General features: G+C 36.9%; 1 protein-coding gene across 1 annotated transcript; it reads left to right on the top strand.

Annotated features, from left to right (window-relative positions):
• Nucleotides 1–220: 220 nt before the first annotated feature.
• On the top strand, nt 221–27,444 carry LOC122665324 (diphosphomevalonate decarboxylase MVD2, peroxisomal-like). Its single transcript, XM_043861444.1, has 10 exons — nt 221–548; nt 658–856; nt 1,893–1,956; nt 2,170–2,233; nt 2,349–2,429; nt 4,862–4,948; nt 5,656–5,813; nt 5,950–5,998; nt 26,802–26,926; nt 27,039–27,444. Exons 1-10 carry the CDS (start codon nt 333–335, stop codon nt 27,259–27,261), a joined length of 1,266 nt encoding a protein of 421 aa, XP_043717379.1. The 5' UTR covers nt 221–332; the 3' UTR covers nt 27,262–27,444.
• The last annotated feature ends 425 nt before the right edge of the window (nt 27,445–27,869 follow it).

The raw sequence follows: 27,869 nt of genomic DNA on the forward strand, positions 1-27,869 counted from the left end.
CCTTTGCAGCGCCGCACGATGCATTACAGCACCGTGCTGTAACGGGATAACGATTCGTAGTTTGCGGGTGTGATTTAAAATATAGGCAAACGTCAGGGATGTTGCTGATAATTTCCCTATTGATAATCCTCTCAGATCTAAATCGAACTTCTACCTTCGGATTTTCTGGAATCGAGTTTCCATTCCATTATTCGCGTTTCTTAGCTTCATTTGCCTGGCTTTCGATTTTCTTCCAACAAATGTTGCACTCCAAGCTTCATTTTTCGAATTAAATCACATAAATTTCTTTTGTTTTTGGTTTTTGTTCTTCTTCGGGTGTTTCTTAGCTCGAAATGGCGGATAAACCACAGAACTGGGTGTTAATGGTGACTGCCCAGTCTCCGACGAACATTGCAGTCATCAAGTACTGGGGGAAGAGGGATGAAACCCTGATTCTCCCTGTAAACGACAGCATCAGTGTTACACTTGATCCCAAACACCTCTGTACGACGACGACTGTGGCTGTTAGCCCCAGCTTCGACAGAGATCGGATGTGGCTCAATGGGAAGGTACATTTCATGGATGTTTTATCCGTTCATGTATGTTTATCGAGATGGGAATTTTTGGCGTAGATGTGATCTCATTTTTCGGTATTTTCGTTCTTCGTGGTTAGTGTAGGAGATTTCCCTTTCTGGAGGTAGATATCAGAACTGTCTTAGGGAAATCCGGGGTCGTGCGAGCTCCGTTGAGGATGATGAGAAGGGGATCCGCATTCAGAAACAAGATTGGGAGAAGTTGCATGTACACATTGCTTCCTACAACAACTTCCCCACTGCTGCAGGCTTGGCTTCTTCTGCTGCCGGTTTTGCTTGTCTTGGTAGGTTTGTGCATGCCTTGTGCTACTATTGATTTGATGGTATTGCCTCTTTTCAATTTAATTTTACGCTATTGGTGTAATTTTTTACTGATTGAAGGGTTTATCCACGGCGGTAGGTGATGTTCAGTCTGGATATTGTATAGAGATTGTAGTCCAATAAATCTTGGTTATTCGCGTGATCTGGAATTTCAGAAGCTTTCATGCAAGTGACTAGAGGATTTATCCCCTCCTTTGGAAGTCACTTTATCTTGCCATCATGCAGCACAATCTCCATATTTCTATTTTTTTTGTTTTTTTTGGGGCTGTTCTGGTTAAAGCCGAAAGAGTTAGAAATGATCTTGCCTTCTTGGTATCCTATACTGCTATACATACTGATTGACTGGGTACTAATCCAGCAGTTTTGACGAGGCCATTGACGAGAACCGACTAGGCATTGACTATAAACTACTTGGCTCATTGCATTTGTTTTTGACTTGAGGTAGTAACCTGCTAAGGTGCTTCATCTTGTTTTCATGTTGCTCTTTGTTTGACTACTTTTTTATACGCTTTTAAGTTGGTAACTTCAATACCATACTTATGGACGGAGAATATGAAAAGGACACGGGGGTTACGAAATTATTTTGGTTTCATTGAATATATCTATTTCAATCATCTGAGAACAAAAGAGGGGTGGATGAAGTGGAGAGACGCCTCTCAGTTGCGATATGATTGAAACATACTGTTCAAATCAAAGGGTAAATTTAATAAATCAGGCTACAAGACTTACAATTTGACAATTGAGAAACATTTCCTACATAGAATAAGTGTAGATGTGATGAAGATGTTAAGATAGATGAATCTTGATAGAGAACCACATCTTGATCATTATCATGATTGTGTGACCTCTGACTGCTTGTAACTTTGTGCTTAGACTGATTCTTCTGTTGATTAGATTTGTCTTGCTATCCTGCAGCTTAACTTAAGTGATTTTATTTGGAATGTGAAATTGAAGACTGCTCTACATCAGTATAACTAGTTACCACATTGTTGTTTGCAGTCTTTGCTCTTGCAAAACTAATGAATGTAAAGGAAGATCAGGGAAAACTTTCTGCTATTGCAAGGTCAGTTTCTGAGTCGACTTTTCTGCTCTCTTTTTAAAATTGATTCTATAACGTATTGTGTGTGTGTGCACGTATGCCTTACATGAATTGATACAACACTTTCTTTTGCTCTATTTTTTTATTGTTTCAAACAGCTCTCGTAATCCCCCATTGTATTAGGATAAGGAAGTGAAAATTAGTTGCATTTCTCAAATTTTCTTCATACATGTACAGGCAAGGATCAGGTAGTGCTTGTCGTAGTCTTTATGGTGGATTTGTCAAGTGGGTCATGGGAAATGTAAGGTTGATTTCTTGGTTCATCTTTGGTGTCTTCTATAAGAAAGCATGTCTAGTGTACTTGGCATCATTTCTATATCAGTCTGATACTAATCTTTATATTGTCATTTGTCAAGGTTGAGAATGGAAGTGACAGCATTGCTATTCAACTTGCTAGTGAAACTCATTGGGATGATCTGGTTATTATTATTGCAGTGGTATGTTGTATTCTTATATGTAGCCATCTTATCAGTTGAAATAGACATATAGTTTACTGAGTAGTATGTTGAACGGTTTGGTAATTTCTCACTAGATATGCTATATCTGGTGCCTTCAGGAAATTCTTTCTCCATTATTATCTGATCATCTGATTCTTTTATTTAGCCATATCGCGGGTGATGGTGGGGGGGGGTGAGGGGAGAAAAGATATGAACAACTGAGCCATGTTCTTTAAAACTCTCTTTATCTCTCAATCCTCAGCGCTTTTTTGTTTTGTTTTGTTTTCATTTCCTTTGTTCTTTAATAATAATAATATATTATTATTATTACAGCATGCAAGACTCGGTTAGAGAGAGAATTTCAGCATGGAAAGAAATTGAAAGCTTATCCGTATTATTTATTATGTTTCAAAATGTTACGTTTAGTATGACATCTCTTTTGTCATACAGACATACATGGTAACCAAAGGTTGATCGAAGCATTTGGAGAATATCTAACTTTTTCTTTCCCTTCTATTCTGGTTCATTTGCATTGATCTTCTTGTGCCTTACTCTATATTATGTTTTACGAATGAATGTATCTGTTCTAGAAAACATTGTTTTACTTATCAACTTTATGTTGTTTTAGTGTGTTGTAAGTTGGAGTTTCCATTGCCAAATATGTTTGGCACTGGGTATTTGCTTATTAATCCTGTTTTTTCCCCAAATTTTCTTTCTTCAATAAATATTTAACTTTAACTATAATTTCTTCTAAATCTTTTGTTCATGCTCTTAAGTCTATTGTTGTCTTACACATGCCATAAAACCGGGGGTGTGGGGTGGGGGATACTGATGACCCTTGACAAGGAAATAAACATTTACCTTCTCAAATAACTAATCTATCAATTATATTCAAAGCCTGATTTTTTCGTGTACTAGAAATTAAATGATTACCTTGAAATTCTAGCGTTGAATACCTTTTCTTTTTCTGAGTGATTAAAACTTCATATAAAAAGCAAGAGTGAAATTGCACAATAGTGCATGAGAATGAATGTAGAACAAAAAAGATGCATGTCACTGAAAAACAAGCTTGGTCCTCTCTCTCTCTCTCATTCCTTTTTCTCTTTTTTAATTTTGTATACAAAGTTATTAACTTGGGGTATTAGGGAACATAGATGTTTACTATCTTGGTTAGTTGCATGGTTTGTGTTATGATGTTGGATAGTCACAAGGCAACCTCTTTTCTGAAGACCCAGTCAATGCTGTTGGGGTACAATGTCTTGTATTTCTGTCGCTTGCATTAGTGGGCTGATTCCGAAGGGCTGTTAAGAGGACGTAGGGCCTGAGGTCTGGAGTAATGTAGTTACTAGTTTGAAGACTCAATCAAATAGCCAATAACAAGATCTTTTAACGAAAGGAAAGTTCAGATTAGGGAGAATAGTGAATGACACAATCAAATGTTGGGAATGACCTAAGACTCCGACCGAGTCTAATAAAAGTGAATGGAATGATTTGTTGAAAGTTTCAGTCCAATAGGATGTTTAAACCAGCAATTAAGGGGTAATCCACAAATCCTAGTTCTAATGGGAGTAGTGGTAAAGCAGTAATTTAACTGAAATTAGGGTTTGAAAGTGAAGACAGGTTGCTGGTTTCAGACATAGTTCTAAATCTTGCCAGATCCAACGGTTGGTTTGCTTAATCTCAAAAAAAGTGCTGCATATGAACTTCTAGAAGATAGAGTTATAGTTGCAGAAAATTTCAGATTAAAGTTTACCTGTTAATGGGTAAGATCTAAAAAGAAGAATGACAAACCAATAACCAGCAGTAGCAATAGCACAAGAACACTGATAAACCTGCTCTGATGCCATGAAACAATATCATCAGGCTAAGATGCCGCAACTGCAAGCCTAAAAGAACCAGGCTAAGTATACCCCCGAGCTTAAATAATTACACAATAACCCTTAATAACACACACACACTTGTACCCAAATTACCCCTGCGATAACACCAATCTCAACATTCTGTTCTGTAAATCAGAAGTTTCATTCAAGTTTATGGATGACATAATTGTGATGTGCAACTTGTGATTAGTATATGTGGCATTTGTGATTCTGATGCATGGTTTCCACTGATTTGCTGATTATTTGGTTGTAAGCTTGTATTTTATTTATATGATTATATCATGCTGTGTAATGTTAGTACTTATTTACTGTTTTCTAATCTACTGCCACATGACTTAATCTCTTGGATTATATTGCCACGCAACTGTGGCAAGATGTGCATCAGATGTCATGGGCTTTGTCAATCTGGCAATTGTAATAGAATAACTATGATTGATAGGAGAGTTTTCTTTGTGCTTTGCTTGTGAAGCCTCTTTACGGGCATCTCTTATATTTTATTTATCTCATCAGTTCACAGCTCTCTATAAACCAACGTTTTTTTGTTAATTTCAGGTAAGTTCACTGCAAAAGGAAACAAGTAGCACTTCAGGAATGCGTGAGAGTGTTGAAACAAGTGCTCTCTTAAATTACAGGTCAAAGGTACTTTTTCATACACTCTATTTGATCCAGTCATTTGAGACTTCAATAGTCCAACGCTTCTTGGCTGTTTGTAATTTTGGATTCTTTAAGAATCATTCTAAGTAATTGGACTCAAATTAACTCAAAAAGTGTTACCCGAACTACTTGGGGTTCTTTTTTAGGAGTCCTGTTCCACCATTCATTCTACTGACATAACTCATATTCAGTCATAAGCAGTCAGCAGTCAGCAGTCAATGTCTTTTCTCACTACTTCAAGTCAAGTAATTTTCAGCTTCTCCCATATCTTTTTCACACCTCCAGTTTGCATCATTTCACTTCTCAATTATTCCTTTCTTCAGAGCACACAGCCAACCCAACCATCACCCTTCCCTCATTTTATCACTTCTTGGTGCTAGCTTTGTATGTGCCCAGATGCAGTTTTTTCTGATTCTATCTTCTCTTGCCACTCGTCTAATCTCAGCTAGACTTATTTTATGATATCTCATTTCTTTTATGCTTAACATTCAGATTCATGGGACATGCTGGTCTTTTTTCCATCTTATAAAATTCTCTTTACTTTCTGATGCAGAAATTATTCTAGGTGATTATGCTTTGAAATTTCCACCGCCTCTTCCTTTTAAAGAGGTTCCCTTATTAATCCTTTTGAACTTTTGAGGTTGGAAAGAATTTGTTCTAACTTATGATATTTATATATTCTTGCTTGATAGGAAGTAGTACCAAAGCGGATATTGCAGATGGAAGAAGCCATTAGAACACATGACTTCCCATCTTTTGCAAGGTTAACTTGTGCTGATAGTAACCAGTTTCATGCGGTTTGCTTGGATACTTGTCCTCCCATTTTCTACATGAATGATACTTCACACAGGCAAGTGCTGCTCTTTGGTCTTTCTAGTCTTTATTTTAACGCTTCTATCCATTTGCTTGTTAATAGACAGTTGTATCTCTGAGGTTTATTTAGGTTTCCTTAGAATTTAAGTGTTGATAGAGAAACTCTTTTTCAGAATAATCAACTACATGGAGAAATGGAATCGGTTTGAAGAAAAACCTCAGGTATGGTTTCTAAAGTACTATTCGTAAGTCATCATAATTTTCAATAGTTGGCCAAATCATTGATAGAAAGCTCCTTCTGAGTAGATAATATAAGTAGGAATTTCTCCTTGCTACATTGGATTTGACTTGCTCTCTGAGCAGGCTATAATTATATTATTTCCCTCAATCATCATTCAACTGTTTAGAGTTTAATGTTTTTAAATATCCAATGTTGCATTTAAGTGTTTGCATATGTGTCCACTTGTTAAGGGATTATGACAATTCAATTATCTTCATTTTTAAGTTTACTCCCTGTTTTGGCTGTTTATGTGAGATTCCAACTCAAAAGCTCAAACTATTGGGTGGATTCTCCCCACAGTTCAATCCTTTTGTTGGTCTTGCTTTCTCTCCCAAGCTGCCATTCTATTTCATCATCCTCATTGCTTGAATCAGAGTCCTACTTGTTACATCTATTGACATATTTACATTTTACCCATCCACCCCCCCCCCCCCTTAAAAAAAAAGAAAGAAAAGAAGCACATATATATTGCTAGATTGGAATTAAGGAATGCTTACCTGAATATTGCTTCACAAACTTTAAATCTCATTGCAAGTACTTAGCTTCAGCTTCTTTTCACAAAAAGGTTGTTGCAAGGTATGTTTAATTATTGGAAGACCTTTCTATTGAAGAATGAAGAGTCCATGCGAAATGCTTGTTAGGCAAGGTTATTGGATTACAATATTTCAATTCGATCTGGTACATTCGAGTATGCAAATTGATCACAACTGTATGACTAATAATATTTATTTTAGGTGATATAAAATGCAGGTTTATACAAAAGTAAATGATTACTTTTGTCATAAAATATAAATAAATCCAAAGAATGTTATTAGTGTAAAGTAGTCATATTATTGTACAATACTAGATCATAATGCTTGATCATAATATAGCAGTGGATATGTCAATCTGAATTTTTTTTTGGTGAAATAAAAAACTTACTATTAATAACTGAACATAATAGGTACATTAGTATCCATACAATCCGATTTAGAGCGGTTTAGTCTGGCATAATTAGCTAAGTTATCAACTGGATGGAGATAAAGTCTAGGTTGTTTTAGAGTAATTACAGACTTAAATAAAGTAAGAAATGACTTAATATCAAATAACCAACTAAAAAGTTCCCAAGGCCATTAAAACTCTTTCGGGGATGTCAGCCAATTCTTTACTTCTTGTGACTCAGTCCAATGATCAATTGTCGGCATTCCAATGAAAGTGCCTTTACGATTCCTTCTTGGAGTGTACTCTGAGTTCTTGATGCAGATTCATCATCGAAATGGGCTTATTTCTATAGAAATAAGTCTAGGGTTGGGATATATATATGTCGGGCCTTTGTTCCCAAGGGTTTTCTATGTAATTGGCCACTTTAATGAGCTTAAACTGGGGGTACATAGGTTGTATACGGGATTAGTCCAATACTTGGTTTATTTTTCATGTTTTAAATTGAACCGGTTGAACCACTGGTTCAATTTAAGTGAAATGTTCCTATTGGCTGATAGGGTGTTATATCCTATTGGTTACTTAGGAATCTTCCTAGGCACCGTTTGATAACGTTACTAGTGTTTCTGTGCCGTTTTTGATCAAAAACATATTTTGGTGTTACTGTTACCAGAATAACGTTACTGGCTTCCTGAAAGGTGTTTGATAAACCTGTTCCAGAAACGTATCCAGAACACTATTAATATTAAAAAGTGTTTGATAAAACCTATTTCTGTAATAGTTTTGTATTGATTAATATAAATTACAAATTTACCATTAATAATATAATACATATAAAGTCAATGATGTTAGGACATTAAAATTTATTAAAAATCTAAATAAAATGTATATTAAAAGAAAAAGCCAGAAATGCACTAATAGGTTACTATAAATTACAAAAATGTCATTAATATTATAAATTACAAAAGTTTATGGATCGATTAGACATACAAAAGTTTTAAAGAATACAAATAGGAAATGTTTCATTCGTTTTTGTATCTTCAAAACCAGAGAAGCAACAAAATTCATTCAAACTATCAACAAAAAAAGAAAAGAAAAGAAAAAAAACACAGAGAAGCAGACATTGTATGATGCTCATTGTCTTTTATGAACAGTTGCATAAAAAGAATCATGGTGGATTCGAACCACCATCCCCTTGGAACATGCTTGACACATCCTCATGTTCCAAGTGCTCTACCAATTTGAGCTAAAGACCCAACAAGTAACGTTTGAAATTTACAAGTAACCATGAGACCATGCCACAAACCATGCTTCAATGATAATACCCAATTGAGAACGATATAAATACATTATACTATGAAAACACACATACACAGTTTTGGTGCAATGAGAAAGAGAAGAAGAAGAAGAAGAAGAAGAACATTACATAAGCTGTGCTTCTGTGTAACCAGTATGCAATTTAAGCATTTCACTCAACAGAGGGGTTATGCTGATGGGACCCAATCACATTTGCTATGTGGTTGGTTCCATTTCCAACTCAGATTTTTCAACAGTCACCAATAACACCTTCAAGCTACAAACAAGAGAAAGGTCCTCCAACAGCAACGCTGCCTTGCAATAAATTGCCAGCTCTCCTTACCTTCTCCCTTTGTAATTCCATCCACAATCTTCACTATGAGACTCCCTATCAAGTTACCTGCAGCCATACCCAATGTGAAAAGAGCCATTGCCATGCTAGCCATGTTCTTAGAGAAATGAGAGTAATAAAAATCTATTTGTGCCACACCACTTATTGCCTCAGCTAAGCCATTCAAACATTGCTGTGGAACCAACCACATAGCCGATGGTCAAATTGATTGGGTCAAATTCCTAGGAGCTGATGGGACCCAATCACATTTGCTATTTTGCTTTGGAATGGACTTTTGATCAACTCGATTCATTACTTTGATGGAAGCTATAGGTGTTGTTGCTTGTAATGGAGTTTGGTATAGCCTCTCAATCCTGATTCTAAGGACTTGCATCATATTTGATTTCTTAATGATCTTGGGCCATGTTTGGTGTAGTTAGAAAGATACTCTCAGTAGCTATCTCTTCTATTCCTTTTCGATTTTTCAAGAAATTGTTACCCAAAAATAAGTTACCATACTTTCTCCACCCTGTCTACCTTATTGTATGTACAACCCATTCATTAATCAAGTAGAAAGCCTGCACAAATAGAGAGTTTAAGGTTCTTTATGGAACTTCACTGCATTTCAAAGGAATCAGATTAAGGTAGATCCCCCAATTTTTTAGAAGAGCCTCTTTTATAGCTGTGGATCTTACTTCAAAACTTAGGGGGTATGTGGCAAAAATGTTGAAATACTTGAAAAGGAAAACAAAAACAAAACTGATATATTTATGCAATGTGCATGGGTAATTTTGTCAATACAAGGACTACATTAAGTTCTGTAGCTATCTTATAACAATCAGTTGAGACTTGAGAGCAACCTGCCTTTCATGTTATACTATAGTCCATATAAAGTGTCTCTCTCTCTCTTTCTGGTTTTGACTGAATCAGCTATATAATTTGGCTGTTTCATGTTTGTGATCCAACACTACAACAACTGGTTTCTTCTATATACCAAAGTGAAGCCATTAAACTCATACATCTATCGATGGGCACTGAATCAAGCTCTAAAAACAGAGCAGCCACAGGGTTTAATAGGCTTTCATAGATATGAATCAATATTAACAGAGAACAATGAATAACGCTAAAATCAAAAGGAAAGAATCCATACCTTGGGTGGATTTCTTCAAGCTACAACTCAAAGGCCCAGCAGAGAAAAGAAGTCAGAGAGGTTACATGAGAATTAACACTTCACATTAGATGTAATACTGTAATAGTAATGAATTGGGTCAAAGGTGTAAATGATTTCTTGATAAGTGAAGATATCAGGAAAAACTTCATTCCCCATACCGTTCTTGCAGAGCCCATAAATGATTTCTTGATAAGTGAAGATATCAGGAAGCCGATCCTTCGCTATCATTAAATGGAGAAGCTCTGAGACCTTAACGTAATTCCCATCTCTGCAAAATCCAGAAATCAATTTGGTGAAAGCAATATTATCAAGGGTATGCCCAGCTTCAATCACTTGCCGAAGAAGCTCATAAGCTTTGGAGAGCTTGTTATCCTTACAAAAGGCTCGGATTAGATACCCAACAGTGTCAACATCGCCCACGAGGCCAGATTCCATCATCTTAGCATACAAATCCCAAACCAGATCAGTTCTCCCAATACGTAGAGAACCCAAAAAAGCTGAATTCCAAACTGATAGAGAAGGCACAAAGTTGAAAATTTTTGAGCCTCGAAAACCCATCATGAGCATCGTAGATTGCTCCATCATCGCAGAGACATCGAATGAAGGATTCTAAAGAAGGTGGTTGGGGTTGAAATCCAGGGAAATTTAGAAGAAATGATTTTGCAGCTTTTGCTGCTTTGGCTTCGACGAGGGTATCGAAGAGAACAGAGCAGAATTGAGGGTCAGGAGAGAAACCAGGTTGAGAGGAGACCCATTGAAAGAAACAGAAAGACGGGAAAGCATTGTTTTGACGCTTAATGATCTCTCCAACGCAGTTAGGATCAAACATACTGTGACTAAGAGAGGGGAAATCAGAGAGGAGTGTCTGTTCCCATCTCGGTCGTGTTCGTATGGTCTTGCAGACCTCAATCTCCATTTGTTCGTATGGTCTTGCAGACCTCCTCCGCAACACTCGACAATCCAGTCTCTGTGGCAGCATTAAGAACAAGTTTCCGCAAATTAGGGCATCCCTGTGTAATAACTCGTAGCCCTCCATCAATCGAAGCCGGTGGCCGCAAATTCTTTTCAGGGACAAACTCACAAGGCGAGAAATCAGAATCAAGGTGAACTGATAAGAATTTATGGGTCAACAAAACTCTAGAACTCCTGGGAGAGTCAATACAGACGGCAACGAGATCAACATCGGTGAGGTTGGGGAAATGTAAAAGAAGCCGACCTGAGATGAGGATATCCTAGTCGAGCAGCTTGACAGAGTGAACTTGACAGCCTTGGAGATTCACCCATTGCTTGCAAACGAGTGAATTAGGGTTGCGTTGTGAATCAGGAAGCTTGGAGAATACCCGGAGAAGAAGCTCGTCGGATAAGAGAGCGGTAAGGTCTGTCTTGGAAGATACTAAAGCAGCTTTCTTCTCCCATTCTGCTGAGACTTTGTGGTCTGGTGGCAGTGGTGATGGCGTTTTGCTAAGAGTTGAGAGAGCTTTCAGGGAAGGTCGAGCGAGAGTTGAGAGAGGAGACCTTTCTTCAATGGCTCTCTTTCTTTAAAACACGGGTAACACTTGTGGATTTTGGACCACAAAGTGGTAATAACAACAAATAGTTGTTATGTCAAAAATGTTTTTTTGGGCATAAATTGTTAAAAATTTTGATTTTTGTTATAAAAAACACTTGAAACAAAACGGATTTATCAAACGGTTTTTCTGTGCCAATTGTGTGTTGGGAACATTATTGGCACAAAAACAACAGAAACAAAACGTTGTCCAACGGTGCCTTAGTTTAAGTGTTTTAAATTGTTTTAAGTAGTTTAATTATACCTCTCCACAATTTATGAAGAGGGAAGAGTTGCAATAGCTTTAGGATTTGGCCTATGGCCTTTTATTATAAAAGATTAAATCGTGGGAGGCTTCCCCACAGTTGAATATTTGAAAAAAAACAGAATTGTTGGCTGCCGATGGTTGCTGCTACTGCTCTTTGGAGTGTTTGCCTTTTGGTTCTATCAAGGAAGAAGGGCAGGTGGATCTCTTGTGACCCTTTACGCCGTGACGGCTGGGAGGTTCTTCTCTGAAGGTGGTTATATCCTTCAATCTTGTTTAAGCTACTGCCAATGGATTTCTGCTGCAACTTGTTCACCAATTTCTTCTTCTAATCCTCTAATTCCCCCCTAATTGATTCCCTTTATTTTGGAATAAAAACCTCCCATATTTTGGAATTTAGGGTTTTTTTGGTTTTCACAGAGACAAGGCAAACTAGGGTTGGAGTGGGAGGATGGGGCTGCAAGTTGGATCGAATGGAGGGGATGTAGTATGGAGGCTGTGGTTTGAATTTGAAGAAATTCTGATGGTCAAATATGGTTGGGCAGCAAGATCTAGGGTTTAATGGAATTAGGAATAATGGAATTCAAACACAAAAATAAAGGGGATCGATTGGGGGGGGGAATTAGAGGATTAAAAGAAGAAATTGGTGAACAAGTTGCAGCAAAAATCCACTGGCAGCAGCTTGAACAGGGTTGATGGATAGAACCACCTTCAGAGAAGAATCTCCCAACCGTCACGACGTAAAGAGTCACAGGAGATCCACCTGCCCTTCTTCCTTGATAGAACCACAAGGCAAATACTCCAAAGAGCAGTAGCAACACCAATCGGCAGCCAACAATTCTGTTTTTTTTCTTTCAAATATTCAACTGTGGGGGAGCCTTCAACGATTTAATCTTTTATAATAAAAGGCCATAGGCCAAATCCTAAAGCTATTGCAACTCTTTCCTCTTTATAAAACGTGGAGAGGTATAATTAAACTACTCAAAACAATTTAAAATACTTAAAACTAAGAAGATTCCCAAGTAACCAATAGGATATAACACCCTATCAGCCAACAGCCAATAGGAACATTTCACTTAAATTGGATCAGTTGTTTATCCGGTTCAAATTAAAACATGAAAAATAAACTAAGGCACCGTTTGACAACGTTACTAGTGTTTCTGTGTTGTTTCTGACCAAAAACGTATTTTGGTGTTACTGTTACCAGAATAACGTTTCTGGCTTCCTGAAAAGTGTTTGATAAACCTGTTTAAAAAACGTATTCAGAACACTATTAATACTGAAAGGTGTTTGATAAAACTTGTTTCTGTAACAGTTTTGTATTGATTAATTTAAATTACAAAATTACCATTTTTACTAAAATGCATATAAAGTCATGGATGGTAGGACATTAAAAATTATTTTTTAATAAAAAAAATTTTAAAAAAATATTGAAAAACCATATAAAGAGAATTATGTGTAACCATTAGTACTGTAATCCATATAAAGTCAATAACATTAGGACATTAATTATTACAAACCCATATAAAGTGTATATTGAAATAAAAGGTACACAATCATCTCAAGAATAGTTTCTCCTCATTTTTTGTTTATGTTCGTATTCTTAAGGTCTTCAAGGATATCATTATATATTTTTGACTTTTTCTCTGAAGCTTGAATTGCTCATATTAAAATCCTTTTTTTTTTCTTCCTCTTCTTGCATAGCTTTCTGCAAATATTCCCTAACCTGTACAGATGTAGGAGATGAGGAAGAGGTGACTGAAGTTGAAGTGCCCACACATTCACTTGACATTGGGTTAGGCTATTTATAACCACACATGATTTCTTCATCTATCCATTTGAAAAACCTACAACGTGGGCTTTTAATCTGTATTAAAAATAAAAACATTCTTATTAACATTCATATAATCTTAAAAGGAATGTAATGCATGTAAACTTATGTGAATATTAGGCATACCCCTGTTGATTTTGGGCAACACCAGAATCTTCGGTCGGGGTTTGCTGCGGTTTTTTATGTTTGTACCTAACATTGACATAATCTTAATTCCTCCACCCACATGAAAAATTCTTTATGTTGTAGACATTTTTTCAAATGTCTTTATTGGGACATTTCTTTGTTATATCTGTACTACAAATGGAGTTGCAAATTTCACATCTAGCATGTGTAAGCGTATACTGATTAGAAGCCATCTGGTCAAATAAAAAGATAGTATGATAATGGATATGATATAAAAGATATTTAAATATAATACAAAGATATAAACTATGTTAAGTACATAACCATTAATCCATCAACAGCATCAATATCCATAAGTTTAAAAGTTAACCAAATAAAATATATAACCATGAATCCATCATCACCATCAATCTCCATAAGTATTAAAATAACATTGTTAAAGTATATAACCATGTAGTCCAACTATTATAAAGTCCTCCTAAGTAGGAATCTGAGGTATCCTCATATCGATGGCCAATTGGTTTGCAATTTGGAGGCATCTTCCTGTCATTTGTCTTGCACTTTCCCTCTGAGTTGTAGTTGCATTAGCTCGTTCAAAGGATTGGGGGGGGGGGATTAAAGTCATCTATTATGTGTCTTTCATAACCATTCTCCTCAAACAATTCATCCGCTATTTATTGGTCTTTGATATAGTTATGCAAACCACAACAAGCCAACACAATTGACGCTTTGTCATTAATATCATACGCCTTCATTGACCTTAAGATTTGGAATCTATTTTTTAGAACTCCAAATGTCCTTTCAATAACATTTCTTAGAGAGGAATGCCTGTGGTTGAACCACTCTTAAGCCGTTCTTGGTCTCCTGCTCGCCCCATTAAAGTCCGGTAAGTGATACATTGCTCCTCTAAACGGTGTTAAGTACCCAAGTTGGTTTGCATAACTTGAGTCCACAATATAATACTTACCTAGAAGCATTATGAATTATATGTATTAATATTAATTATAATAATCAAAATCTGATAGAATAGACCGTTTTCAAATCCTATAATTTACCTAGAGGTAGATGAGGGGAACCTAAAGATGGATCTGCTCTTAGAGCTTCAAAGACTCTAGCATCATGTGTACTACCTTACCAGCCCGCGTACACAGACGTGAAACGTATATCGAATGAATAAGCACACATGACATTTTGTGTGGTTATTCCCTTTCGGTTTAGATATCGGGCTTGCTCTCCTGCTTTGACTATTGCACTGATATGGGAGCCATCAATAGCACCGATGCAATCCTAAAAGTAATAGTAGGTACATCTTATATTTTTAGGAAAAAGGATTGCAGTGATGAATTAACATACTAAAAGTGCATAGTCAAAGTTGAGATTACCTCAAAATAAGGATTGTATTTTATCTCATCTGGTATTACCTCATAAGAAGGTGGTTGAATGATTTCCCCCGCTAAATTGACCATAACTTGCAACACAAGCTGAAAGACAACGTGTTGTTTCTATTATTTCTGTACCAATAATGTTCCCAACACATAAATGGCACAGAAATAGCGTTTGATAAACCTGTTTTGTTTCAGGCGTTTTTGATAACAAAAATCAAAATTTATAGCAATTTATGGCTAAAGTAACGTTTTTGTAATAACAACTTTTTCTTGTTATGACTGTTTTATGGTCCAAAGTAAAAAAGTTGTTACACGATTTTACATGAAGGAAAGACCTCTAATCAAAAGTGTTGCCCGATAGGTTTCAACATATGCAATTCTTCTGAAAGCCCTTCTGTCTATTCGAAACGCTCCAACCTGCAACCTCCATCATTGTGGAAACAACATATCTTTCGACTCTCAACGGTACCTTCTCAAGTGTTGCCCGATAGGTTTCAGCTTGTGTTGCAAGCTATGGTCAATTTATCGGGGGAAATCATTCAACCATCTTCCTATGAGGTAATACCAGACGAGATAGAATACAACCCTTATTTTGAGGTAATCTCAATTTTGACTATGCATTTTTAGTATGTTAATTCATCACTGCAATCCTTTTTCCTAAAAATATAAGATGTGCCTTTTAGGATTGCATCGGTGCTATTGATGACTCCCATATCAGTACAATAGTCAAAGCAGGAGAGCAAACCCGATATCGAAACCGAAAGGGAATAATTACACAGAATGTCATGTGTGCTTGTGCATTCGATATGCGTTTCACGTTTGTGTACGCGGGCTAGGAAGGTAGTGCACATGATGCTAGAGTCTTTGAAGCTGCAAGAGCAGATCCATCTTTAGGTTTTCCTCATCCACCTTCAGGTAAATTATAGAATTTGAAAACGCTCTATTTTGTCAGATTTTGATTATTATAATTAATATTAATATATATAATTTATAATGCTTCTAGGTAAGTATTATGTTGTGGACTCAGGTTATGCAAACCAACTTGGGTACTTAACACTGTTTAGGGGAGAAAGGTATCACTTGCCAGACTTTAATGGGGCGAGCAGGAGACCAAGAACGGCTCAAGAGTTGTTCAATCACAGGCATTCCTCTCTAAGGAATATTATTGAAAGGACATTTGAAGTTCTAAAAAATAGGTTCCAAATCTTAAGGTCAATGAAAAGGCGTATGATATTAATGACAAAGCGTCAATTGTGTTAGCTTGTTGTGGTTTGCATAACTATATTAAAGGCCAACAAAGAGCGGATGAATTGTTTGAGGAGTATCGTTATGAAAGACACATAGTAGATGACCTTAATCCCGCCCCCCAATCCTTTGAATAAGCTAATGTAACTACAACTCAGAGAGAAAGTGCAAGACAAATGACAGGAAGACGCCTCCAAATTACAAACCAATTGGCCATCGATATGAGGATACCTTAGATTCTTACTTAGGAGGACTTTATAATGGTTGGACTACATGGTTATATATTTTAATAATGTTATGTTAATACTTATGGAGATTGATGGTGATGATGGATGCATGATTATATATTTTATTTGGTTAACTTTTAAACTTATGGATATTGATGCTGTTGATGGATTAATGGTTATGTATTTAACATAGTTTATATCTTTGTGTCATGTTTAAATATCTTTCATATCATATCTATTATCATACTATCTTTTTATTTGACCAGATGGCTTATAGTCAGTATACGCTTACACATGCTAGATGTGAAGTTTGCAACTCCATTTGTAGTACAGATATAACAAAGAAATGTCCCAATAAAGGTAGACATTTTTTCAAATGTCTACAACATAAAGAATTTTTCATGTGGGTGGAGGATTTAAGATTATGTCAATGTAAAGAAGGACAACGTAAGGTACGAACATAAAAAATCGCAGCAAACCCCAGCCAAAGATTCTGGTGTTGCCCAAAATCAACAGGGGTATGTCTAATATTCACATAAGTTTACATGGATTACATTCCTTTAAGATTATGTGAATGTTAATAAGAATGTTTTTATTTTTAATATAGATTGAAAGCCCGGGTTATAGGTTTTTCAAATGGATAGATGAAGAAATCATATGCGGTTATAAACAACCTAACCCAATGTCAAGTGATTGTGTGGGCACTTCAACTTCAGTCACCTCTTCCTCATCTCCTACATCTATACGGGTTATGAAATATTTGCAGCAAGCTATGTAAGAAGAGGAAGAAAAAAAAAAGAATTTTAATAGGAAGAATTTAAGCTTTAGAAGAAAAGTAAAAAATATATAATGATATCCTTGAAGGCCTTAAGAATATGAACATAAACAAAAAATGAGGAGAAACTATTCTTGAGATGATTGTGTACCTTTTATTTCAATATACATTTTATATGAGTTTGTAATAACTAATGTCCTAATGTTATTGACTTTATATGAATTACAGTATTAATAGTTACACATAATTCTCTTTATATGGCTTTTCAATATATATTTTTTATTAAAAATAATTTTTAATGTCTTACCATCCATGACTTTATATGTATTTTAGTAAAAATGGTAATTTTGTAATTTATATTAATCAATACAAAACTGTTACAGAAACAAGTTTTATCAAACACCTTTGAGCATTAATAGTGTTCTGGATACGTTTCTGGAACAGGTTTATCAAACACCTTTCAGGAAGCCAGTAACGTTATTCTGGTAACAGTAACACCAAAATATGTTTTTGATTAGAAATGACACTAGTAACATTGTCAAACGGTGCCTTATTGGCTTCCTGAAAGGTGTTTGATAAACCTGTTCTAGAAACGTATCTAGAACACTATTAATACTGAAAGGTATTTGATAAAACCTGTTTCTGTAACAGTTTTGTATTGATTAATATGAATTACAGAAATGCCATTATTACTATAATCCATATAAAGTCAATGATGTTAGGACATTAAAAAGTATTAAAAATCCAAATAAAGTGTATATTAAAAAAAAAGAAAAATTTCACAGACACCCCCTAAAAGTATCCAATATCTCAGAAACTTACCATACTTGGTCAAAAAGGCAAACTTCCCCCTGGCGTTAAGCAGGGTAACCCCCCCAAGATAAAATGCCGATTTTACCCTCTTGGAAAAATTACTAGGGTAAGGCTGTCCTTTTTCCTCTTCTTCTTCTTCCTCCCTGTTTCCTTCATTGTTCAATTTTCCGGCGACTTTTGCCGTAATACAATAATTTTTTTCAGTTGGACCTGCTACTTTTCCTCCATCTGAGCACTCCAAGGTTGGCTCCTCCCTGAAAATTTCCCGAACCTGTAGTTACCTGACATCGTTTTTCTTGTTTTCTTTTGAAACCATGGAAGATCTGACTTTTTTAAGGTTTTAGTAGAGTTGTCCTTCAGAATGCAGGGATTTTCTATTTTTGTGAGCTTTTTATCTCCTTCTCTTGTTTATTTATTTTTATTGATTCTTCCCATTGGAGCGTGAAGAACAGAACCTCCGTTTCATGTTGTTGTTGGTTTCTCAACTCGGAGGTGCTCGAAATGGGTATGGAAGAACTGCGATTAAGACTCCTGGAGAAGCATCTCGGATAACCGGATGTAACTTTACCGGTCCCATTTTTTTCTCTAACACCCCATTTAAACCTCTTTTATTTCTTTATCTCTCCCACTCAACCAAATCCAAATCCAACATCTGAAACCCTTTTCATTTTCTCTTTGATTGATAGCGGAAGAAGCAAGAACAGGGAAGGGGGGCATGGGACTTCTTCTTCTTCTATGGAATCTTCTGTGAGCAAAGGCTTGAATTGAATGTTTTAATTCAAACATAAGAAAGTAAAACAAATCATTTTCCTTGTTAAAGTTACATCTGGTTATCCAGAAGGTTTTAGTTACGATGAAAAACACAGGAATCAGGGAGTATTCTGTTGGAAAAATGACTCTGAGGGGACCTAGAATTGGGGAAAACTCCACATTTCTTGACACCTAAAGATAGCTTTAGGAGAAGAGCAAGTAGCAGATTAAAAACTCCAATAGAAAGCAAGAAAACCTTTCACTTTCGATCAATCGAGAGAGAGAGAGAGATGGACTTACACAAGAGCTTTCATATCGGTGTATTTGGCCTTCTTTTGGATTGAGAAGATCACCCTGACCTGTGAATCTGAAGCCAGAAGAGCGGCAGCGAGAACTCCTAGTCCACAAATGGCACACCTCAGGACGAATGGTTTGTATTTGGAGGTTGCAACGGTAGAGCAGAAAGAAACGGTGGTGGTCGGAGGTTGCAGCGCTGGAGCAGAAAGAAACGAAGAAGAAGAAGAAGAAGAAATGGTGGGTCCCATGAAGAGAATGGTTTGTATTCCCTAAGGGTATTATGGAGATTTCACAAGTAAGGGTAATTTTGCCATTTAAAAAGAGTTAACAGACACTTAACTGTAGAGACTAACGGAGTGGACTAAGTTGAAATAAATTCATAAAAATAGGGGGTGTCTATGCCATTTTGACCAAGTATGGTAAGTTTCTGAGATATTGGATACTTTTAGGGGGTGTCCGTGAAATTTTCCCTAAAAAAAAAAGAGACAAAGATGCACTAATAGATTATTATAAATTACAAAAATGCCATTAACACTAATACATGTAAAGTGAACGATGTGAAGACATTAAAAGTTATTACAAATCCTCAACAAAGTGTATATTAAAAAAAAAAAAAAAAGAGAGACAGAGATGCACAAAAAGGGCCTTGAGAAGCACACATTGTATGATGCTCATGATTATCTTTTATGAACAGTTGAATAAAAAGAGTCCTGGTGGATTCGAACCACCATCCTCTTAGAACATGCTTGAGACATCCTCATGTTCCAAGTGCTCTACCAATTTGAGCTAAAGACCCAACAAGTAAAATTTGAAATTTGCAAGTTTGAATTTCGCAATTCCATCCTCTTACTTCATAGAATCTCACTCATAACTCATATACATATTTCAAACTGAATATGGAGGATCAATCTATCTTTTTGTTTTCTTTTCCTTTGATATCATCATAAAGGAATGTGGTGTTACCTTCTGGAGGGGAGTTGGTGGAGATTGGAATTATAGATTCTGCCTTTTCTTGCATTGCCCCTTCAATTGTAGAAACTGAATTTTGTTTGTTTAAGATAAAGAATGAGTATTAATATCAGAAAATAGATTTGTTCTGTGAATAGGTAGGAGGATCAAACAGGGCAGATTGGTTTAAGGCCCAACCTCCCTCTGCAGCTTCCCCTTTTGAATACCCTTTACATGAACATTCAGGAGAGATGTATTACACTTAAGAACAGTTTTTCAATCTCTCTCAAATATAACTAATAAGGGTTATTTTGCAGGCATTTTGGCATGTAAGTATTACTAGTAAAAACAAGTAAAAGAACTAATATGAGGCTCTGTGCATTTAATATAACATTGTAAATTGTATTAACTGTAGAAGGGTAGTAAATGGTTCAAGGAATTAGTATTTCAGTTTGGCTAGTGTTTAAATGAAATGAAACTGTCCAGAGAAAAAGGAAAAGAATCCAAAAACAGAATAGAAATGTGGTTAATTTAGTGATAATCATGCCTAGCATTTGTGGCTGTTTCTTCATGTTTGAAAAGAAAAGGAAACAATTTGTAGTTCAGCCAGCATGTCAATGTGGTTAACTTATTATATTACATAAGATTTAGAAAACAAACCTCAGCCACCATGTCAAAGTCAAAATACCGGTTCTTGGATCCTCTACTTCCAACCATCTTAGATGGGTGAGACTCAATTGGAACCCCCTACAACAGACCAAGGAAATTGAGCATCCAGAGCATCAAAGGCTACCAGAAAGTAGAAGATCTAAACAATGTCCGACGTATGAGACTCACCCTTTCTCTCACATATCGTGGCAGAGCAATGGATGCCAAATTACAAACTGCTGTTTCGGTCGGACTTGTGTACTCAATGATCTCTGTGCACAAGTTTGAAGACTTGATAGTCCCCAGATTCTGCCGGTTACTTTTTCTGTTGCAAGTATCCTGAAGATGCAAAACAAGGGAATGCAGTGCTAATCTCAAACCAATAACATCCAGCTGGAGATCAACTTACAATGGAATCACAGGTAACGAATGAAATCAGATTTCTAGTGAATAGAGAGGCGAGATAGAGAGGCGAGAAACACGCCAATGATTTCTGACAGAAGAGTACCAATCCACATCCAAACCCAGAGAGCACAAGATAGAGAGGCGAAAAACAGAGAGAGAGAGAGAGAGAGATGAACAAATTGAACCCTAAATCAGGAGGACAAACAATCATTCGCACCGTATGGTCTTCCATTGAAGAAGATCAGACCATACCATATCAGAGAGTGAGAGAGACAGCGAAAGAGGGTCTATCAGACATAAAAGTGATATAACTGATACTGAAAGTTTCCAATTTAACCAACACCACCACCCCCCCCTCCACAAAGCCACTTTGGTTTGTCCAGTAGAGAGAAAAGCTTTCCTTTATTTTGTATCCTATCTGTGTTGCTTAATTCAAGTAAACCAATACGTGGCCTTTGTTCATCCTTTAACAATGGAGTAAGGTCTTCATCACCAGATACCTCTGTTTCATGAGCCCTTTAACTATAATAATTAATGGCTAAAACCCACAAGTGCCTTGCCTTGCCTTGGTTTTCTTGTTGGAGGGCTAAGACTATATGATGTTCCATTGCTCCATTAATGGAAGCACCTTTTTATCACATGAGGCCTGAATGCGCTCCAGTTCATGATTAAATAAATTTTCATCTATTCATGTTGGTGAAGAACAACATTCCCATTGTCTTTTGACCCAACGAATCTATATGATTAAAAAAGTTCAATTGTATAACCCCTTCCCTAATTTATTAAGCTGGCTGCGATTCGATACGTAAATCATTCACTTGATCCTTCCAATTAAATTTTCTGATCTCAAGTCCAACTTTTAAACAACTCCAATAAAGAAAAAAAAGGTCAAAATATATACAGTGAATATAGGGTGAAAGAGAGTTGTGGAACCTGATTTATTTTTAAGTAGAGACTAGAGAGCAGGAGATCTGAGATCTCCTACCTGTAATCCATCAATACAGCAGCCCCAACCTGAGCACACTAACTAGAAGGTTCCCATTTTAATGCCATGAAATTAAATGTCTAGATGTAACCCCTTTGGTTTTTTGCATTGTTCAAGAGGTTAGTGTACTGCATTCAAATTACTTAAATACAGAACAGAAATAAACTTGCCATGTTGCTTTGACACATCCCACCCAACACAAACAATCCAAATAGTTTTCTTAGGCCAACCCCAAGATTAAACAAATCTAATTCCTTCAGAATTCAAGTAGTTCAGAACAACCCAATACTAAACAAATCTAATTGATTCATATTGGCTTCAGCCATCTAACAAGTGGCAATCCTGAACAATCGAAGCTCTTAGTTAACATTTAATTAGTGTGCAGTTCATTGTTTTTACAACACCACCAATGGAACTTAAAAGAAGAAAAAGATGGCAAGTTGTAAACAGTGACACACTTTTTAGAGTTGGAAAGGAAGGCATTATATAAGTTACCTCTTCTATAGTGCACCAAGGCACCACTGAACAATGAAGATGCCCTAATTACCTGGCTTTTGGACACCCAAGTGGGTCAATGAAGCATTCACCCATAAAGGTTATTAATCACCCAAATAAAATGATTAAGGTTATTGAGCATTTTGGTTGGCCATTGTCACTGGTGGGGTTGGTTGGTTGATTTTTGTGTATGTGTGTGTGAAGGAGAGGGGGTGGGGGAGATAATTTTCCACTCAAACTCCCCACGTAGTGACAGACTCTATTGTTGATGTCATCAAGCACAACAGGGGGGAGGACCCACTGTAGAAAAGAGGAAAGTTGGAAGTTGGAAGGAAACCACAGGATTGATTGTGGTTGCTGGGTTGAAGAAGAAGGCTGAGAGCCGCATACAGAGAGAGTATTGGAAGAGGTATAGCCCACGGAAGGTTTATTCAGAAAATGAAAGGAGAGAAAAAGCGAGATTAGACCCAGTTCACCTCGTAGTTTTGTTTTCCTTATGCTCTTTCTGTAAAAAATTTAATAGAAAAACTATTGACAAGTTAATTAGACAGTTTGGGAAGGTCAGAGCAGGGGAATTAAGAGAGCAAGCAGCCACATAGCAGCAGAAGGTCATATCGTTGATGTCCTTGGCACCAAAGTTGCAGAAATCACAATGGAATTCCTTTAAAGTTGGATTTGGGGGGAAGGATGTCGGCAACAGGTTGAATTTTGTTGTTCAGATCTAGGGTTACATAGCAGCAGGTTTCTTGGTAGAGAAAACCAGTTTCATAGCAGCAGGTTTCCTTGAGATCTAGGATTTCATAGCAGAGAGAGAGAGAGAGAGAGAGAGAGTTTTACCTGGATGGTTGAGGTACAGCAGCAGAGAACTCCCGAGCTTGTTGCGAGGACGATGATAGCTTCAAGTCCCAACTCGAGCAGAGGTTATGATGAAGACTCCAAGTCCCAACTCAAGCAGAGATCAGCGAGAGAGAGAGTTGCAGGTTTTGGGGGTTTTTGACGGTTTGGAACTTTCACAGCAAGAGAGAGTTGAGCGAGAGATGAGCCATGCCTTCGCGTATAGCTCTTGTCGGGTAACAGTTTTTGTTAAAAGCCACAAAACAGTCATAACAACAAATAGTTGTTATTTCAAAAACGTTATTTTAGTCATAAATTGTTATAAATTTTGATTTTTGTTATAAAAAACACCTTAAACAAAACAGGTTTATCAAACGGTTTTCTGTGCCTTTTGTGTGCTGGGAACATTATTGGCACAGAAACAAAACGTTGTCAAACGGTGCCTTAGTTTATTTTTCATGTTTTAAATTGAACCGGTTGAACAACTGATCCAATTTAAGTGAAATGTTTCTATTGGCTGATAGGGTGTTATATCCTATTGGTTATTTAGGAATCTTCTTAATTTAAGTGTTTTAAATTGTTTTAAGTAGTTTAATTATACCTCTCCACGATTTATGAAGAGGAAAGAGTTGTAATAGCTTTAGGATTTGGCCCATGACCCTTTTATTATAAATGATTAAATCGTGGGAGGCTCCCCCACAGTTGAATGTTTAAAAAAAAACAGAATTGTTGGCTGCCGATTGTTGCTGCTACTGCTCTTTGGAGTGTTTGCCTTGTGGTTCTATCAAGGAAGAAGGGCAGGTGGATCTCTTGTGACTCTTTACGCCGCGACGGCTGGGAGGTTCTTCTCTGAAGGTGGTTCTATCCTTCAACCCTGTTCAAGCTGCTGCCAACGGATTTCTGCTGCAACTTGTTCACCAATTTCTTCTTCTAATCCTCTAATTTCCCCCCACCCAATCAATCCCTTTTATTTTTGTGTTTGAATTCCAGTATTCCTAATTCCATTAAACCCTAGATCTTGCTGCCCAACCATATTTGACCATCAGATTTTTTTCAAATTCAAACCACAGCCTCCGTACTACATCCCCTCCATTCGATCCAACTTGCAGCCCCATCCTCCCACTCCAACCCTAGTTTGCCTTGTCTTTGTGAAGCCCAAAAAAAACCCTAATTCCAGAATATGGGAGGTTTTTATTCCAAAATAAAGGGGATCAATTGGGGAGGAATTAGAGGATTAGAAGAAGAAATTGGTGAACAAGTTGCAGCAGAAATACACTGGTAGCAGCTTGAACAGGGTTGAAGGATAGAACCACCTTCAGGGAAGAACCTCCCTGCCGTCACGACGTAAAGGGTCACAGGAGATCCACCTGCCCTTCTTCTTCCTTGATAGAACCACAAGGCAAACACTCCAAAGAGCAGTAGTAGCAACAATCGGCAGCCAACAATTCTGTTTTTTTCAAATATTCAGCTGTGGGGGAGCCTCCCACGATTTAATCTTTTATAATAAAAGGCCATAGGCCAAATCCTAAAGCTATTGCAACTCTTCCCTCTTCATAAATCGTGGAGAGGTATAATTAAACTACTTAAAACAATTTAAAACACTTAAGCTAAGAAGATTCCTAAGTAACCAATAGGATATAACACCCTATCAGCCGATAGGAACATTTCACTTAAATTGGACCAGTGGTTCAACCGGTTCAATTTAAAACATGAAAAATAAACTAAGTATTGGACTAATCCCGTATGCAACCTATGTACCCCTAGTTTAGGCTCATTAAAGTGGCCTATTACATAGAAAACCCTTGGGAACAAAGGTCCAACATATATATATCCCAACCCTAGACTTATTTCTAAAGAAATAAGCCCATTTCGATGATGAATCTGCATCAGTTCTGCTTCCTGTGCTGACCCTGCAAATCCACAATTCATAGAAGAGGCATATATAGTTCATGGTTGTGGATAATTAAATAGCCATCCTCCATAACGTGAGGAATTGGTATAGCTTCCATCTGAAATGATTAGACATGTGTCCTTTGTATCCAAGTTAAGGTAAAAGGGTATAGGAAATGATTTAGGATTATGTGCAGAGGTAATGCTTGATGGTGGATGGAGCAATTCATTAGCTGTACTTGGAATCAGATTTGACTCTTCTATCCATCTGGTAATGTGATCCATGATGATCGTTGGGTTAATAGGTTGATTTTGGAACACCACCTTGTTCCTATGGTGCCATATAAAATATAGAGTAATGCTTGCAATGCTTAAGATTCGGTTCCCATCAGATTTGCTACAACTGGGAAGTGCCAACAGATTGGAGAAAGCATCAACTATTGAGCTTCCTACAAGGTTTTCAGATCTATTCCCCAAGGGACCTGCAGCCCAGATTCTTTTTGAACTTTTACAAGAGAAGAATAAGTGCCATGAAGATTCTGATTCCTCCTTACAGAAGGGGCACAAGTCAAGGCTTTGATTTAACCAAGAGAGTTGAGATTTAGTGGTAAGACCATTGTGAAAAACTTTCCATAAGAAGAGTCTGAATTTTGGGTGAACTTATGGTTTCCAAAATTTTGACCAAATAGAGATTTGATTGGAATAATGATGAGAAGGAGAAGAGAGAGAAGCAGCAATAATTTTTTTGGTCAACGAACCAGATTTTGATAATGGAGGAAAAAGGTTATCATTGTGGTGGTGTAGTGAAAGTGGGATGGATAGAATAAGGTTACTAATGGATTGTGGGAAAATGGATGTGAGTAGAGATGTATTCCAAGACCTGTTAGTGATTAATTCACTAACAGATTGGTACATAGGGTTGGGCTGTGATGATTGGTTTAAGGTAGTGAACAGAGTTGTCGGAATCCAAGGATCGGACCAAGTATTGACATTTGAACCATCCCCAATACGCCATTGAACCATTTGTCTGAAGGTAGGGAGGACAGTCCAAATGCTATTCCAAGTCCAGGAACCCAAAGAAAGTCTGATCTGTGGATTTAGAATAGATGATTTTGGGAAATATTTGCACTTCTGCATCTTAGCCCAAAGAAAATCAGACTTAGAAACCAAAGAAAATCAGGCTTAGAAACCAGCCTCCAGGTAAACTTGAGGATAAGAGCTCTATCAATCTGAATTTGTATCTGGTTACTGGAGATATATATATAAAAAAAGCACATGCATTTGTTCTGGATAAATGTCTGAATAAAACAGTTACAAATTATTTTTTCGATCTGGTTTATTTGCTATCTGCTTACATCCCTGAACATATCCCTAAAAAGCCAGGTAAGTTGCAAATTGCCAACAGGAAATCTGACCAGGCCAAGTGAAATATAAAATCTAGGGGGGACTGAACATCTGCAAGAGGGTCTATATGGACTGAACATCCGGTGCTATTGTTTGCAGTGTTATTTGGATGGTTATTTTGGTAAATTGGAGGTGGGACTTATTTAGGGATAATTGACAGGTTGCCTACACTTTTGATGCGGGGCCCAATGCAGTTTTAATTGCTCGTAATAGAAAAGTTGCTTCTCTTCTGCTTCAAAGGCTGCTGTTCTACTTTCCTCCACTTCCAGATACTGATATGGATAGGTATGGCATGATCAGATGTTTTTCTGAAAAAAAAAATGTTGACCTTTTGGAAAAGACATTTCACTGTCATATTTCACTCCTGGAGCTGATTGGTCTTTTAACAAATTTTCAGTTACGTTCTTGGAGATAAATCAATACTAAAAGATGCTGGTGTTGAAGCAATGAAAGATGTAGAAGCTTTGCCATCGCCTCCAGAACTTATGAACAATGTCCCATCCAAGAGACATGCAGGAGATGTAAGTTATTTCATCTGCACCAGACCAGGTAGAGGCCCTATTTTGCTTGCTGATGAAAGCCAAGCCCTTCTCCACCCCAAAACTGGGTTGCCAAAGTAGGTTCTGAGATATCTTTTTCTTTGTCATTATTTTTATGAAATTTAAACCCTCCCGCCCAAAAAAAGTGTTTTGCATGTTGCGACCATGTTTATTCCTTTTAGAATTTTCTGTTTTAGCCATTTAAGACTTTATGCATTGTCTAAGACATGAACTACCAAGGAAGCATGAATTGTTTGCTTTGAACTTCCATTGTACCCTTTTGAATTTGATTTTTATATATATCCTGCCCCTCCCCCTTTGTTCTATTATTACTGCTCAGTTTGGGTTGGGGGAGCGCAAATAGCCTACAATTGTTAAGTTCTGCATTTAATCTGTTGATGATTAGTTAGTCCAGCCTGCAAATTAAATTCTCATTGAATCAACTAATTTCCACGACTCAATAGAAATCCATCCACAACTTTAGTTGGAGACCTTCATTGCTGTCAGACATAGGAACTGATCTGATAATTTTACTAAATATTCGATCATATTAGTCATAAGGAGCGGCTTGGTTCCTGTGTGAGGACTTTAGCCAATAGTTTGCCACATGTGGTGTATCATCAAGTAAGGACCCGCCGATCGTATGTATCAGTTTGGCTTTGTCCTGAACCAAGGAGGCATTCTGGTGG

This window comes from Telopea speciosissima, chromosome 1, assembly GCF_018873765.1.
Source record: "Telopea speciosissima isolate NSW1024214 ecotype Mountain lineage chromosome 1, Tspe_v1, whole genome shotgun sequence".
Taxonomy (NCBI): Eukaryota; Viridiplantae; Streptophyta; class Magnoliopsida; order Proteales; family Proteaceae; genus Telopea; species Telopea speciosissima.

Excerpts from the sequence above, each read along its gene's own strand:
- LOC122665324 (XM_043861444.1), top strand. The coding sequence starts at position 333 with ATGGCGGATAAACCACAGAACTGGGTGTTAATGGTGACTGCCCAGTCT. Across the intron at positions 549-657 it reads GGATGTGGCTCAATGGGAAG|GAGATTTCCCTTTCTGGAGG; the intron begins GTACATTTCATG and ends TGGTTAGTGTAG. Across the intron at positions 1,957-2,169 it reads AAACTTTCTGCTATTGCAAG|GCAAGGATCAGGTAGTGCTT; the intron begins GTCAGTTTCTGA and ends ATACATGTACAG.